The following is a 17450-nucleotide window of genomic DNA, read 5'->3' as shown; positions in this document are numbered from 1 at the left end:
CAAATAATAAAAGAACAGTAGACATATGATGTCATGCAGTATCATTTAGAAAGACTGACCATTTAAACAGTTTTCAATTACAAAAAAAAGTTATTAGAGAGGATGGAAAATGATTTGACTTCAATCTTCTTTCCATCTTAGGGATATTTTTGAAATTTTCTAAGAATTAGAATCAACCAGATAATGACAAAATGATTTTTAAAAGAAATTTGGAGGTTTCACATGTAACTTTACATGTGTCAATTAGAGGAAATAATTTTTGGAATACGGTATTTATCTGTAAGGATGTTTATATTATCATAACAAGCAATATGCTATTTTAAATCTTCAAATCCTTAATAACATCATTTGAAAAGTGATGTCTCTAATTTATTAATGTTTGATGTTAACATTTTATAGTAGGCCTTTTTCTTTACTTTTCTGGTACTGGGGATCAATTCTTACATGATAAGCAAGTGCTCTACCAATAAGCCACATTCCCAGGCCCCAGTAAGTACAGTCTTTGTGCCATCTCAAAGGAGGGCCTGAAAGTAAGAGGAAGAGAGTTTTCAATAAAATAAAAACTACTGTTTTCAAAACATGAATACTATGTAATTAAGAATGAAGAAAAAAAAAAAAAAAGAATTAAGAACAAGTTGAAAAGATACAGTGCAAAAGCAATACTACCTATGCAGGAGAACCACATTTCAGCATCAAAATCCAAAGAAAGCATAACCTGCTCATTATAAAAGCTTTTGTATCTTTAAAATATTCTCAGAGAACAACTGTAATTCAAATAAAAACAATACATTGGAGATAAAAATCAAATACATCCAATATTGATAACCTATCAAACACGTACTATATAGAAGTAGCTTTACAAGCATGTTTTGCTCCATAATCCACAAAGGTCCAATTTACATTTTATTTCTATTCATATGGTTCAAAATAATTAAAGAGTACTAACTAATGACTGTGTGAATGAATAACGCTACCTCAACTTAAAATCTACTATAAAAACATACCACATGGGGTTGATGGTAGAGCTCAGTGGTAGAGTGCTTGCTTATCAGGACAAAGGGAAGAAGATGGAAAGAGAGAGAGGCAGATAAAGGAACGAAACAAGCCATGTGCAAACATAGGTTCAATCCCAGAAACATAAAAAAAAAAAAAAAAAAAACTAAACTTAAAAAAAAAATAAAAGTAAAATATAGCACAAGTTTTGATATTTGAAACATAAAATAGCATTAATAACTTCAAAACACAATACTGTCCCCTTCTACTTGAAATTCAGAAGCAAAAGAAACAAATTTATTTTGTCAATCAGTATTTTTATTCCTGAAAAAATATGAAAAGACAGAGTCCTGAGGTGAACACACTTAGGGCTCATCATTTAGGTTTACTTGCCTCAAATCTAGAAAGTTTTTAATTGTCACTTACCTATATGGATTTTTAGTTCGTTTTTTTCATGTTTACTTATTTTGACATTTCCATAACATTTTACAAAGGCTTAAAACTCTTATTTTTCTTGGACTTTAAAATAAAGACAAGGAGCTGACTAAATATATGAAGGAAAATTTTAATCAAGTTGGAATCATTTCCCAACTAACTGCCTTACTCTGAACGCTTTTTCAAAATGACCACATACTGTATGGATTAGTTTCATTTATTATAAAAACTGCAATATGAGAATAATCTTCTTTTTCTGCCCTCTTTATCAAGTCGTAAGCCATTATTATCATTAAAAACGTTAAAGTGAGACACTACGTTTCATTTGATATTTCGTTATTAATCCATTTGGCTCCTGACATAAGACTGAAATTAATGCCAGCTTTTAGAACTTAATTCTCTTGCAGCAAAACACTAAAAATCTGCTCTGCAAAAACCATTTGAAATGCTATGCTACTGAAAACTTTCACAATGTCATACTACTATGGGGATCTCTTCCTTCCAAAATAGAGTAGAATCTAATTTTCTATCACTCTGCTATTCCATTTACATTACATACCTTTCCAACAGTTTCTTGAGCCAAGTTCTTTCTACGATGTACAATATATGTGTTTTATTTAATCTGTCCTTCAAGTTATTTGTGTGTGGTCATATAACTCAAGCACATGCGTCATGGGTATATCTCACAAACATACTTATGTAAGTATGTATACCTTGAGTGATTTTTTTTAAGTTAGTTCTGTTAGTTCTTCTTTTTACTTATTCACTAACATTTTTGTCTTTTAATGACCAGGAAACAAACTACATTTCTACTAAGTACATAAGCATGTAAGAAACAGGGAGCATTCTCAATGGACATTATGAAAGCTATTTACTTTCCCAGTATCATCAGAAAAGCAGAGAAATGTACATTTATATCCGTAGTGAGACTGAAAAATAATCACACTGGCCTCCACCATGGCCCAATTTTCCTTCGTTCACCAACAACAGACTTAATATCTATGAGGACACAGCTGCTTAGACGCAGCTCCGAGTGTATACTCAACCCACAGCCCAGGCCCATCTATAGAAAAGGAAATGATAGTTGATTATGTAAAGCAACAGAAAAATAATCACGTGAACTGTAATCTCTGAACCTTGATATATAAAGATTTTTATTACTGTGATAGGAGGCAAAAGAAATACATTACAAACACCATAAGATCATAAAATTATAAAAGCACAGAATTTGATTTGAGCCTCTGTAAAGAAATGAATGACTCAGCAACAATTTATCACTCCACTATAATTCCTTGATTTCCTTCTCAACATCAGTCCTTCTCTGTTGCTAAAATTTATATGTAAAAAATGGCATCCAACAATGTAGAAGGTATGCTAAATTGAGGATGTACTTGAACTGCTGGTGAATATGTAAAAAGGTGCATTTATGGAAGCCAATTTAATGAAAACCTCTATAGTTTATATGTTACCTAACCCAAAATAAGATTACTGTTTATAATATAGCCTGAAAAACTGTGATCATCTACAAAGATTTATCTAGGAGGATGCCAAAATCACCATAGCTAAAAACTAAATACAACTTACATGTGTGGCACTAGGTAAATTAAGATATAACTTACACAGCAGAATATCAATCAGCTATTAAAGTGTCTTAGAAAAATATTCAGGGCAATTAAATAACATTTATGACTAAGAAATTTTGTTTTACACTCTGTGGGTTTTCCATCACTATACTGATTAAAAATATGATTTAGTTATTAATCTCTAATGTTTACACAAGAAAGTATTTATCTAAAGAAATATCAGACTAACCCAAACTGAGAGCCATTCTTAAAGTAATTTTCTCTTTAAAAATCAAACTTTTCTTAAAGTAATTTGCTCTTAAAAATGAAAACAAGCACAAACTGAAAAAATTTTCCAGATTAGAGACTTAAAGTGACATAAAAACTAAACACAATCTATGTGTGATACTGAGTTGAAAACTGAACCAGAATTCTACTCTTATTATTTATTCAGTTAATCTTACATTCATTTATACTTTAAAGACAGTAATTTGTACATACAGTCATTACAATAATAATAAATCAATGTTAATTTACTGGTTCTGATAACCATAATATGGTTATATAAAGTCCTTTGTTCATAGGACACACACTATACATAATCATTACGATTTCCTTAAAATCATGAAAATGTCATTCTATTTTATTTTTGGAATAAGATTGTTTTAAAATAAGTTTGCATCAACAAAGGACTAGAGATAGCACACATTTTATAAAATTTTTTATCACAACAACACTGATGCTAAAAACCAAACTATTAAGTCAACAAGATTTGTGTACATTAGTTTCAACAAAAACTAAAATTAGGGAGTTTTTAACATTTCCATATGCATTCATTATTATTAAACTTAAGTTACATTATAGGCCTAAGGAAGTGTTTAGTTTGTAAACCTAAAGAGTTCTGGATGAAGCCTAAACAACTAACAAATTTATTCCCCAATAAGCATTTGTTTTGTCCAGATCCACTGTTAACTTACAGTGGGAACAACACGGTGGCCTACACTTGATCTACTGTAACTATTAGTTAAATGAACCTATTAATACCATGCTTATTGCCTAGCTCATTAGATTTCTAAACTGAGGTTATAAACTTTCTGAAGTTAGCCCATGAAGGTGCCCCCTGATCTTTAGGGAGGGTCCTAAGGAATCTACCATATATTCCTGTGGTTTTTGTAGGGCAAGTTCAATAACTCATTTTAGAATGCATTTTGAATTCTTAAAATTTAAGTACCACACCTTATTTGTATGGTCTCTGAACAGTATTATGTTTTAAAGCTCTACTTTTACCCAATGTCACTCAATCTGTTTAGCATACAACTATATGCTTTTAGGGTCCTTTCCAAGAGTTCATAGGGTCATCCAAAGAAAGTATGCATTAATCTATTTGAAGTTTGGGAAAGAATCTGACATTCGGGCAAGTCACATTATTGTGATGGTTAATTTTAGGTGTCAATATGAATGGTGTTTTTGGATGAGAGTAACATTTAAACGGTGAAATTTGAGTAGACTGCCCTCCATAATGGGGTTGGGTATCATCCAGTCAGCTGAAGGCCTGAAAGGACAGGACCACCAGCCTTCCTGAGCAAGAAAGAATTCTTAACAGACTGATTTGCTCTTCATCTTACCATCAGCTCTCTTGGGGCTCTACCCTGCCTGTGTTCAGAGTGGAACTACATAGTCTCCTCTCAGGTTTTCAACCATTTAACCAATGTTGCAAATGTGAACTTGCCAGCCTCCATAATGGCAAGATGGCATGAGCCAATTTCATATAAAAACCTCCATTTTACACACACACACACACATTCTCTCTCCCTCTTCTTTCTCTCTCCATTGGTTTATCTCTAGAAGACCCTAAAACTCTCAAGTAATATCAACTCCAACCCAGATATCCATATGAATCCCCTACCAAGTGAATAAATTTCATAGGCTTTCAAAAGCAAAGGAGTTCATCCAGGACTTGTGGCAGGAGGCTTTGGGCCTTTGCTGAAGACCAAAGCTTTTGGTCCAATTTGAATGGGTAACCTAAAATAGATTTTAATCTCCTATCCTCAGTAATTTGTACAATGCTTGGAAGATGTACAGGAAATTTATATATTGGAAATTCAATAGGTCTACCAGCCACCGACCCTATTCTTCTAATCTTAATGACCTGTTTTATTTCTCAGACTAAATCAGTTGTAGGTAATTAACATAACTGACAAATTAATTGAGCTATTACTTAGGGTAAATTCTGAGCTAGGTGTTATAAGGCATCTGTTCTTAAGGTGCCTGAAATCACAAGGACGTTTAAAGAATAAAGCAAGACAAAATCATTCTACAAATACAAATAACAGAAACAAATAGGATAAAGAATCAAAAAGGGAGAGAACTCTATTTCTGGTCTGGGAAAGCTATATGAAATAGGACTTTTATGTTACCGTGGTCCATATGGACAGGCAAACGGGAGAGCAGCCCAAGTAAAGAGAGGGTAACTGCAAAGTCAGTCACCAAAGTGAGAAAGGACAAAAGTGACTGTGGATCAGTGAACAGAAATCACAGATAGTAAGCCCATGATCCAATACAGTCTATGCATAATCCATTCCTAATATAAAAAATTGAATGGAATCTCTTCTCAGCATATTGACCAATAAGATGTCATATGAGCAAGGAATTCTTCTATTTTAATAAAATTCTATCATCATTGTTGACTTAAACTGTGAAACTCATTACCCTAGCTTTAAGTAAATATTTACATTTAAAAAAAAAAATTCCACATACCAAATTGTTCCACAATAACCAATATTGAGGAGAAGCAAATTTTGCCCTGCAGATTCTGGAGTAAGACAACATGAGTTTATTCCTGCTCCAAGATTTGGAGCATCCTGAATTTAATTTTTTTTCTCCTATTTTACAAAGGATCATATTACTAAGTCAAAGACATTATAAAGATAAAATAATAAACACAATAAGGGAATTCACAACAGGAAAATAAATGTCAGTCATTAATACTACAATGCTAAAAGCAATGTTGAAAACATTCAAAGGGTAAAGAAATTCTTTCCAGTGAACCTGAATAAATCATGTGTAAGTCCAGAGAGCAATATTATAACTCTTTCAGGAGGGAAAAAAAAAAAGATACAACACTACCACAAGTACCTTTCCTGTAATTTAAAGTGGATACACCATGGTTGATTCTTAAGGAATCAAACCAAACGAATGAGAATTGGGAATTAAGACTCAGATTTGTGGTATAATCATTGATGTATTTGCACTCCCCCTTACAAAGATTGAGGGGGGTGGATGATTTAGGATATCACAAACCTAGTCTCTAAAACAAAAGAAAATCAATTTAAAAGCAATAATACAAACAGTAAAATCTTAACATGGAGTTTTCCTTGAGTTCCATTACGTGTCAAGCATTGGCAGCATTTTAAATGCCTGGAAAAGATCCTTGCCAGAAAAAGGTACAGAAAGAGGCAGGGATTTAGCCTCCACCAATTTATTTAAACATTAAATATTATATAATCCAAAATGATTTTGTATAGCCAGAGTACAAAGAGAGACAAAGATATAAAAGGACACATAAATTAAGAAGCAAAAATCTTTCTTTGAATATAAAACTATGCTTTTGATTTAGTTTGGAAAATTCCTAGTAGGAAAAAGTTTCCATTTATAATCAGAAGTCAGATACATAAACGTGTGCATCCCACTAAATTTTTTATCATGACTGTATGTTGCTCTGAAATGCTATTACAAAAAACACAGTTTGGTGGATTGAACTAGCCTTTGAATCTCTTTTTTCTTTTTTGGTACCAGAGATTGAACCCATAGGCACTTTACCATTGAGCCACTTTCCCAGCCCCTTTCATTTTTTTTTTTTTTTTTTTTTAATTTTCAAACAAGGTCTAAACTGCTGAGGATTATCAGTTTCCTCAACAGGACTGACTACATGTTTTGAAAGAACATGAGTCATTCTGTTTCCCAAAAAGTTCTATGCTGCTAAGATAGAACCACATAGGAATGGCACTTCACACAAGGATCAAAAGGCAAATACTTATCCCTTTACCTTGCAACTGTTTCAGGACATAGTTAGTGATAAAGAAAAAAAAAAAAAATATATATATATATATATAAACATACACACACACATTTTTTCTCTTGACACACATGGAATTACATCCTGATAAATCCATTCTAATTTGAAATATCACAGGTCAAAAATGCAATTAACACACCTAACTTATGCTAGCCTACTTCAAATGTGTTTAAAACACTTACAATAGCCTACATTTGGGCAAAATCACCTAACACAAAACCTATTACGTAAAATGTGCTGAATAGCTCCTCTAACTTATTGAATAATATACTGAAAGTAAAAAACAGAATGGCTAGCATAGGTATGTCTATCTCACAATCGTTAAATTGAAAAATATTAAAAACTATCATAGGTTGTGTGTGTGTGTGTGTGTGTGTGTGTGTGTGTATGAATCTGTCAATTTGTCATGCTCAGGCATTCACTACACAAAGAAATTTTCATATATTTTCTTTCAAAAAAAATTTACTACTTTTTTAGGTTAAAATTCATAAGGAACTGGGATTTACTTTCATGTACAGCAATAAAAAAAAAAAAAAATCTAACTTTTTTAAAGTGAACCACAAGCTGGAGGTGTAGCTCTGTGGTACAGTAATGCTTAGCAGATACAAGGCTCTGGGTTCAATTTCCAGCACCAAAAAAGAAAATATTTAATATTACAAAGTCACTGGCCAACTGCTATCAACAGTAACTAACACGTATTTTACCACTAAAAGAAGAAATGCCATCTTTAGGATACAAGCACATACATATACATATTATGTTTGTTTTCATAATTACCAATCTGTTTGAAAAGATCTACTTGTATATTCCTATAGTGATACATAGCTGATTTAAATCCTTGGCTTTATATTATACTTTGCCACAATTTCTGTCTTTTCAAATAATATAAATTAGTCTTGTATTCCATTTTAGTCTTTACAACCAATCTGTTCAATTTCCCCTCACCCACAGCCTATATTCCCAACAGGCAATTACCACTGTGGTTTTGACCTATTTATTTCACAAACACAAATATGTCTATTATTACAACCCATTTTTTTTACCTTTATTTTAATGTGGTACAGAGATGCCTCACATGTGCTAAGCAAGTGCTTCACCACTGAGTCACGACCCCAGTCCTATAACCCATATTTATTAATGTGTAATATTCTCAAGGTGCGTTAGTGATTTTACTCTGAAGTTTGATTTGTCATCCATTTTTAGAATAATGGAATATTCAAAAATAACATTCTGCTTATTAGTTCAAAGTTGTCTACTTATAAATTTATACAGAATATAAAACCTATTAAATACATTACTCAAATTCTTTATAATTTCACTTTATTGCCTTACTTAACATGATGGCTTTTGGAAAGATATGCACTAACACACATATATCTATCTACCTACCTATCTATATAAATATATATAATGGTTTGACAATGATATGTTGATATGCTATGTCGTTTGATATACAAAAGATACTGATTGTTAGAATTTTTACATGATAATATTATATGTCAACATAACACACCCTCTATATTACCCCATGTACAAAATGGCAGAGATTGACAGGAAAATCCCAACATTTCCGTGCTGGTACTGCCTGCCAACCTGGATTAGGATCAATCTTCTAAACAGGACACAACTACATCTTCATTTTAATCCGACTTAATAGTACTTGACTTTTATTAAGACAAATTTTCCTCCTTATAGTTATTACAACTATATATGTCAGCCCAATAGATGACATATCATTTCAAATTTTACTGCTTAAAATACATTTTTATTTTATTCTATTGGTTTTGCTTTATTCTAGCTTCTTTTTCAGGTTTTTAAACCTTTTTTTTCCATTTGATAGCAACCTAGAGCATTTTGAAACTAATAAAATACTTAGCATATCTATCCAACTACTAACCTCATCAAGTCTTGATGAGTAATAGGAAATTAATCTCTCTTTTTCATTCCTATCTGACCAAAAATAATCATAAAGTATCCTCTACTTGGGGAAGTTATCTATAAGTCATTTAAAAATAAGACCACTTTGGAAAAAAGGCAGGACAAGTAACTTCATATTTAATTAGTAAGAAGTTAGTTCCTTAGTTCCATTTATCTTTCCAACATCTCTGCATCCTGCAAAAGACAAAGCTCTTACCGTTTCTTTTGGAATCTGCATCTGGCTTGGCTCTGCATTCTAGAAGAATTGAAGAAAAACATAAATACAGACTGACCAAAGCCATCTTCAACACACAGGGACACAAAGCTTTATTTTAATGGAAATTTTGCTGGTTCTTAAAATCCACAAACTAGATGAAGGTTGATTATATTATGGATGATGGATTTCTCTGTCGCCCAAACTTCCATTGATGTGTGTGGTGTTTGTATGTGGGTTTTCAGAAATTTTTCTAAATATAAACTTTGACTTGGTCATTCATAGCACATCATGAATGTATTATTTGCAGGAAAATAAATCTCACCAAACTGCTTTCCTAATCATGGCACTGTTTCTAATTTTGCGTTTTAATTTTTCCAAACAAATCTAGGTTTAAAGGTATAGATCATTTCATAGCTAGACAGATAATAACAGTCTGAGCCACAGTCTGAACCACAACTTCATATTTTAAGATATTACACAGGGAATAAATACAATATTTTTTCCACATAATGTAGAGTACTTAAAAGGTTGGTACTTGGAATGATTTTTTTTTAAAGGCACAAACTGATAAAAGTATTCAGACTAAGACCCACAGAATTGAAACACAGACACCCTCAAAACAGGAAAAGAGTTATACTAATTGGATTCAAATATCAGTTTTAAGTGCACCCACCCTTTAACTTTTCAGAATTTTATTCTTTTAAATCGTGAAAAGCAGCTGCAACATACACAATGGACTGACTGACGGCCTATTGGCTCATTCCTTAATGAAAAGCTCACAAGCAATAAATTAAATAACCAAGAAAAAAAAAAAAAGAGGCAGCAGACGGGAAAAACAGAAGCCTGAAAGATCAAAATTGGACCAGAAGAACCTGAATAACCTTGGGCTGTCTATACGTTGGCACTCACTCTGGGAAGGCTGCTGAAGAGCAGTGTTTAAGCTTTGGCAATCTAATGATGCTAACTATCATGGCTTGGATACACCCAGGAAGAATTAAAGCTTCATCAAATCACATGGAAAGTCTAGTTGTTGTTTTGGTAAGTGCTCATTTACAATTTAATAGAGACATCTCCAGATTTAGGATCAGGTGGCATTTTAAGCACAAAATTGGATAACAGTGGGGGGAAAATGGAAAACTGAATTTAAATTGAGGAATAATGCATTAAACATTTTTAAATATAAAGAAGCTTTCATAATTTATTCAAAATCAACCTAAAACCAAAGTGTTCACTTTTCAACCCCTATCCCCATATGAAATTTCCACAAAATCACAGAGTTTTAGGACCATATGTAACCAAGAGATTTGAAATTAAAGACTGAAGCAAATCTCTATTTTAAATAACTATTTATATGAATATATGTAATTTATGTGGAAAAAAATATTTATTGATAAGCAGAGAAAAACTCTATCAACCATGATGCATCCATACTTGAAGTTATAACCCAAGAGAATTAGGTCTATATGATCAGTTTGAGAACTGCACCTTAAAACCTTGCCATTCAAATTTATGCAGATTAATAGTTGTTTAGATAAAACAACAAGCTAGCTGAAAAAGATGTCAAATAGTCTAACATAACTCAGGAACAAACTGTTTTTAAACATTTAAAATACCACTTGTCTTTGAAATAAAGCATTTTCTCACCATGTGAAAAGAAAAGGTGATTTCTCCAATTATGTCATTTTTATATATAATTGAAACATTGCAATTTTGCAGAAAAACATTCAGAATTATATAAATTAATATATGTATTTCATTCACACTAATGCCATGTAAATGTTTCTAATAGTTGAACTTACTGATGTAAGCAGTGAAAGTAAAGTATATATGTTTCAAACAAATGACTTTTCAGTTCATTTATGTCATGCTAAACAATGTGATCTTTATTGGTCATTAATAGCTATGGGACTAGCCACTTAGGTCTTATTTTCAATAATTTTTTTCAAGGAACTCCCTTGCATGTAACAGTATGCAACCATCTACATTTGGCTAAGCTACATCTATTAAGAAAATCCAAAATATGAAATTTTATCATGTGCAGAGGAGAAGATGGTAAGCTTTTGATGACAACCTTTGAAGTGACAGTTATGAGATCACTGATGTCTTTATTCAACAGGTTCATCTGAAAGTGAATAATGATAAATATTTGACATCCTAGAAAATACCCCTATAATCTGTTTTTAAATATCCTAATGCTCATTATTGTAGATATTGATTTCCAAATCAGAGTAGTGAAGACAACAATACTTATACTGAGTTACGGTAGAAAGAAATATAAAATAAAGAAATTCCTTAGAAACTGTCTCCATAAACATTCACCATCAGGTAGCTAACCCAGATCCCTGGCTCATATACATCAGAAATCTTTCATCTGTTCTGAATTTACACACCAGTTCCCTTGGGTGAAAGGCATCTTCCTGGCGAAAGACCAGAAGGCTCACAGTCCCTTCCATCTTGGTGCTTCTTAACAGGGAAACAACTTCCTCTTGGGATTTGCCTGCTAAGTCTACTCCATTTACCTAAAACAAATAAAAAATTTTCAGCTGCAATCCTGTACAGATTGATAACAGAAGAAAAGATACATGTTCTAGAATTGACCATATTTGGTATGAAATATAACTCGTTTCATGCTAAACTCTCCCATGACCTGGTTACCACTAAGCTTCTAAGGCTTTAAAAATAAATAAATAAATAAAAATAAAAAAATAAATAAAGAAACTTAGGCCAGAAATCTAGAAGAATGCCAGGAAGTAATAAATCTTTTAGTGCACATCAATAAACCAAAAGCTACAAACACCAAGGATTAACAAGTAACAAGTAATAAACAAATGCATCTAAAATGCCAAGTCAACACAAATCGTACTGACTTTGAACTGATATTTTAATAGTCTTGTGTATCACCAATGTTCTCATACTAAAATAAAACACTACTCTTATAAGAAGTAGTAAAAATAAAAAATAATTTGGCATAAATATTTTAAGCTTCAGGAAAGTTTTACCTAAAATTATGAGGAAAAAAAAAAAAAAAAAAAAACCTTATCCCTAAAATGTAAAACACTACAGAATAATCACAACAACATAATAATATTTTTGGAGTGGAAGCAATATTTCATCTCAATTGTTTTCAATGTTATAAGAAGATTCTAGTAGGAAAAAATGAATTGCAATAACCCATTCTCAGAGAATCTCATGGATTTTATCTCATAGGAACTATAATATTAGTATTAGAAAGCACTACATACTTGACAAAAATAAGAACATAAATTTCTTTTAAAATACTTCCAGGGCTTGGGTTCTGGCTCAGTAGTGGTGTGTTCACCTAATATGCATGAGGCCCTGGGTTAGATCCTCAGCACCACATAAAAATAAAGATATTGTGTCCACATACAACTGAAAATTTTTTTAAAAATTAAAAAAAATAAATACTTCCATATTATTTACTTTGGATAAAAATAATATGTTATCCAAGGCAAATAAGTGTATTACTTAAAATGCAATATCAAATTTTTCCTGTAGTTAAAATATGATTTAGGACTTTGCCCTTGCTGTTATAATTGTCTACAGCTCAAGAGGACTAATTTTAAGAAATGGCAGGAAATAGGTGACAACAGGTTCAGAGAAAAATGAAAAGATTCTAGATAAAAGAGAAAAAAAAGTGAGTCCACTGACTTTTTTACTTTGTCAGATTCCAAATATCCAGATACTCAGAAAAACCGAGTCTGCCAAATTGTCAATATTATATGAATACAACTATTAGATATCAGAAGACTGGGTTTGAAAAATGCAAATATGAAGTTTCAGATTTAAGGCAAAGCTGACAGCTATAGAAAGTAAAGTCTAACTCATCCATAGTTTCAGACCAATCCAATAGCTCAAAAAGATAAGCAAAAGCCATTGTAATGTTTTGAAAGTAAAGAAATTATGAAAAAAGACTCAAAAATAAAGTGATTATCAAGAAAGATAGGGAGCAGGATTGCAAGAGGGATAAGGAAGAAGAAGGAAAAGCACAGATAGTAGGGTGCAGCTCAGAGGTAGTGCTCTTGCCTAGCATGCAGCAGGCCCTGGGTTCCATCTCCAGCAAAACACACATATACACACATACACATGAAAGAAAGAACATTAGAATATGTTTTCTACAAAAAACACTATGAAAAACAGTCAATAAAGTATACTGTTTCTCATGTGTCTCTCTACATTCATAAATCTTTCCATCAACAGAAATTATATGTATGTATGTGCAGGAAGGAAATTCTCAAACACTGTTTTACTCGTTCTTTTCTTATCATTGGACTTGTGTGTCTCACTTCATTCTTCATGCTGCCATTTCAAACTTGTTCCTTTCATCATGATACATTAATTTTATTTACTTTATCTCTGCTCTGATTAAAAAGTAGATTAAAAAAAAGTATACTTATGCCAGACTTAACTATAGAGCCCTCTAGAAAACATTGACTATTGAAAACAGAACTTTTCAGGAATGATGGAACACAATACCTAGAGAGGTCACTCACCTCTATGAGTCTATCTCCTGCCTTCAGTCTACCATCTTGAATGGCAGCCCCTCGAGGGAGGATGTTTTTCACATAAATTGGAGCTGAACCACCTATTGTTACATCTCGTGAAGTGATGCTAAATCCCAAACCTTCTGTACCTAGAGATGAAGGAAAATTTTAAAAAATGAAATGAAGTATCTTGAATGTTACACATACACACATACATGTATACATATTATTTACATGAGGGGTTTCTCTACCTCAACTTAAAGATATGTAACTTTCACAATGACCAATAATACTTCTAATACTTTAAAAGGTGTAATAAACTGAGGTAAACTAAATTATGGAAGGTTTACAATGATTTATCTATCAAAAAACAATCTTCTCAAAGACAGATGAAGGTTTTAATATACAAATATGCTTACTGAAAGTTCTCAAATCCATCTTAAGTATTTGAGTATCAAATAAATTGAATTGTTCTATGTGAACAAAGGAAAAAAAACTTCTGGGAAAACTCATGGTAGCTGGAAAATCAAATATTATTGTGCAATAATATATTCGGATTTGAAAAGTGAAAGGTAGAAGGGAGAAAAAAAATGTTCAGAGAGATGAGAATAGTGAAATGAGAAATATTTCTAGATACATGTAACAGATTCTCCCCAAACTACAAGAACAGCAATTTACTAAGGAATGAACTGTATTATCTTTACCAATAAATTGGAAGAGAACTTGACAAAGATAATATAATATTGGTACCACTTATATTCTCTGCCCTCCCCATCAAAGGCAAATTATTAAGTGAATAATCCACTTCAGACCATGGCCAATATCTGAAGTTCACCCTAGCATGTTGAAAGATACTAAAATTAATGAGACATTTATAAATGACTTTCTTGATTTCTATAATTCTCACTTTAGCAGATTTTTAAAAAATATTTTTTAGTTGTCATTGGATCTTTTTATTTAATTTATATGTGGTAGTTGTCACTGGACCTTTTTATTTAATTTATATGTGGTTCTGAGGATCAAACCCAGTGCCTCACACATGCTAGACAAGTGCTCTTCCACTGAGCCACCACTCCAGCCCATTAGCAGATTTCTTGACAAGTAATCTTATAAGTTCCATACAGGGTCCAAAAGGTACTGTATGTCACATGAATGACCATGTAAGAAGCCAAAAATAGCAAGGAAAAATCCCTTGAACATAATGACAAACTTCTAATGAATCAGAATTTTTTATATTTTGAATAATGAGTAATATCTAAGCTTTTTTAAAAACTTAATTCATAGGATATTAGGTTCCATTTTCATAATATTAGAGCAAACACCTGCTCATTATGAGAGTACAGTGCTCTGTAAAGTTAAAAAATCTAGAGTACATTAATTTGATGCAGCATTCATTACAAAAACTATAATAAAAAGTATAACAAAGTGAACAAAGATGGGCAAATAGAAATGTGAGTTAAAGAAGAAATATAAAGCAGAAATGAATACCTGATTATCCCTGTAACAAAACCTACCATAAATATTCTGTAGTTAAAACAAAATAATCATTTACTTCGAGTCTGAAACCACATTAACGTGCCTGGACTGTTAACGTTTTAAGTCTTCAGTGCGAAGACTTGAATGGCATATTGTCTATAAGAAATTTTCCTAATTATTCTGTTGGGACATTTCCATATGTCCCTGTGCTTTCATAGAACTCTTAATGACATGCAATAACATTTATTAAGAAAGAATTCTAAATTATGCTCCTTTTGCAATATTAATTTGTATGAACTACAAAGACTGTTATATGAACCTCAATACTATTAAAATATCAGCAATAACCCCTAAATCTGAAAGCTAAAAGTTCACACAATGACCTTTAAAAGAAAGATAAATAGATATCAATTTTCATTTAGCAAAGCCAACAAAACATTTTGAACTGACTGAAACAGATTACTGACCTTCTCCTCTGACTTTATTAAAAAGCTAATTTCTCCAAAAGAGCAGGGTATTTGAGAATGCCAAATGGCAATAAATATTAAGAAATCATAATTATGAAAGCAAGTGCATTGGGGCTATTATATTTTGTCATGTTATATGACATAGTTCCAAAATTATGCCAAAGAGGCATCATCCTGAAGGCTTCTCTCTGTTGAACTAAGAGTTAATACCAGTTTTTAAGGAATCTCCGTCACACAAAGCACACCAGTTTACAACGAACTGAATCTAAAGTTTCACACTAATGTGTACTATGTATATATTAAAAAACTTCCTTAAAAATGTTTAAAATGTTAACTGTAACAATAACTGATAAAAACATTGTTAAGTACAATGAAATCTTGTTCAATTCTCATACAATCACTATTATTAAATTGTCTGTATTTAGTCCTAATCAAAGGCAATCAGTATTCTTCTTCCCACTTATTTATGGTAAACATAATGTGTTTATACAGAATATTGTAAGAATTGACAGTTGCATAGGAAGTATGCGCTTTTTGTTATATGTTCTCACAGTAAATTAAAATTACGATAGATCTATGGGTCTCTATGTCATTTAGATTACTTAAGGTCAGAAAAACATTTAAAAGCAAACCACCATTTCCATTTTTCTTATATTGATTAAGCATACCCTTTCTAAATTAGCTTGTGTAGATGCAATCATATCTTTCTAAACACTTTTAAAATAAAACAACTAATTCTTGTATTCAACCAAATAGTTCTCTCACTAGCAAATAAAATTTCACTTCATTAAAAAAAGTGCATATTATAACCACAATATGTTAAGCCTAGCAATTGTGGGAAAACTATAATTAACTAAATGAATATCCCTCCATCAACCTAAAAGAGAAACAATATTCATTAAACTAATACCTTTATGGCAGTGGCCAACTAAGATACTCTACCTTTGTTGAGAGATTTCAGGTAGACTTTTATTTTTATACAACTCTATTTGTAGTTCTTGATAAGTTCTTGGTTAAAAACTAGCGCCTGTGATTTAAGTAGAAAAAAAATGAGGAAAGAAGATCGGGTATTTCTTTCATTTGGGAATTAACAGTTAGAGAGGGTTTCCACTGATAGGCTCTGAATTTGCAAGGGTTGCAGGCAAGCTGTCAACTCCTGATCATGTCAACCAAGTATCTGGAGCTTAAAAATCAGTAACCAGAAATAAGGAACTTGTGGTTCACATAAAGTTCAAAGAAAGACTATGACTTCGAAAGGAAATAGCAGTTGCAGAGTTTACAACCTTGTAAATACTACCCCAAATAGGAAGAAGAATAGCCTGAATGTCAGAATATGGAAAACATTCTAATAGGACTCTACTGCCAACAGCCAGGTGACATGAAGAAATCACTCTCTGGATTAATTTCCATCAAAGTGCAGGAGTTGGTTTAGTTCATAAAAATATTTTTTATAATGACACTATTTCAAAAGACATGCTTTTAAAATATATCAAAATCCTCTGATATAATGGAGCGTGAACAGCCAAAGTATATCTCAGTGCTGTTCACCAGTTGGAAATCAGAAAGTTGAGTCCAGCAGTCTCCTCTGAGGCAGCAAACTGGAAAAGCACATTCCCTATACATATGGATCCACCATCTATGGGGAGGGTAAATAAATTCATAACAGTATATGAAGAATCACCACTATCTTTCACCTTAGGAAAGGGAAGCAATGGGAGGGCACTGAGTCACAGGGCTGCAAGCTCCAACTAAGAGAGATTCTGACTTAAAAAAAGGGCTGGGGATATCACTGAGTGGTAGATCACT

The 17450-nt window shown here is 32.1% G+C and overlaps 1 protein-coding gene across 21 annotated transcripts in view; it reads right to left on the bottom strand.

Annotated features, from left to right (window-relative positions):
* Pard3 (par-3 family cell polarity regulator) overlaps positions 1-17450 on the bottom strand; it is a 649712-nt gene that overhangs the window by 239867 nt on the left and 392395 nt on the right. For 15 of the 21 annotated variants that reach the window (XM_047521509.1, XM_047521522.1, XM_047521510.1 and 12 more), the window contains 3 exons: positions 13711-13850; positions 11590-11718; positions 9200-9238 (listed from right to left, as the gene is read on the bottom strand). In XM_047521509.1, coding sequence (XP_047377465.1) covers positions 9200-9238; positions 11590-11718; positions 13711-13850 — 308 coding nt within the window. The remainder of the gene's footprint in view (positions 1-9199; positions 9239-11589; positions 11719-13710; positions 13851-17450) is intronic. The other 6 variants (XM_047521516.1, XM_047521523.1, XM_047521524.1 and 3 more) reach the window with 1 other exon arrangement.

Source organism: Sciurus carolinensis, chromosome 12, assembly GCF_902686445.1.
Source record: "Sciurus carolinensis chromosome 12, mSciCar1.2, whole genome shotgun sequence".
Taxonomy (NCBI): Eukaryota; Metazoa; Chordata; class Mammalia; order Rodentia; family Sciuridae; genus Sciurus; species Sciurus carolinensis.
This window is presented reverse-complemented; position numbering and strand designations above follow the sequence as displayed.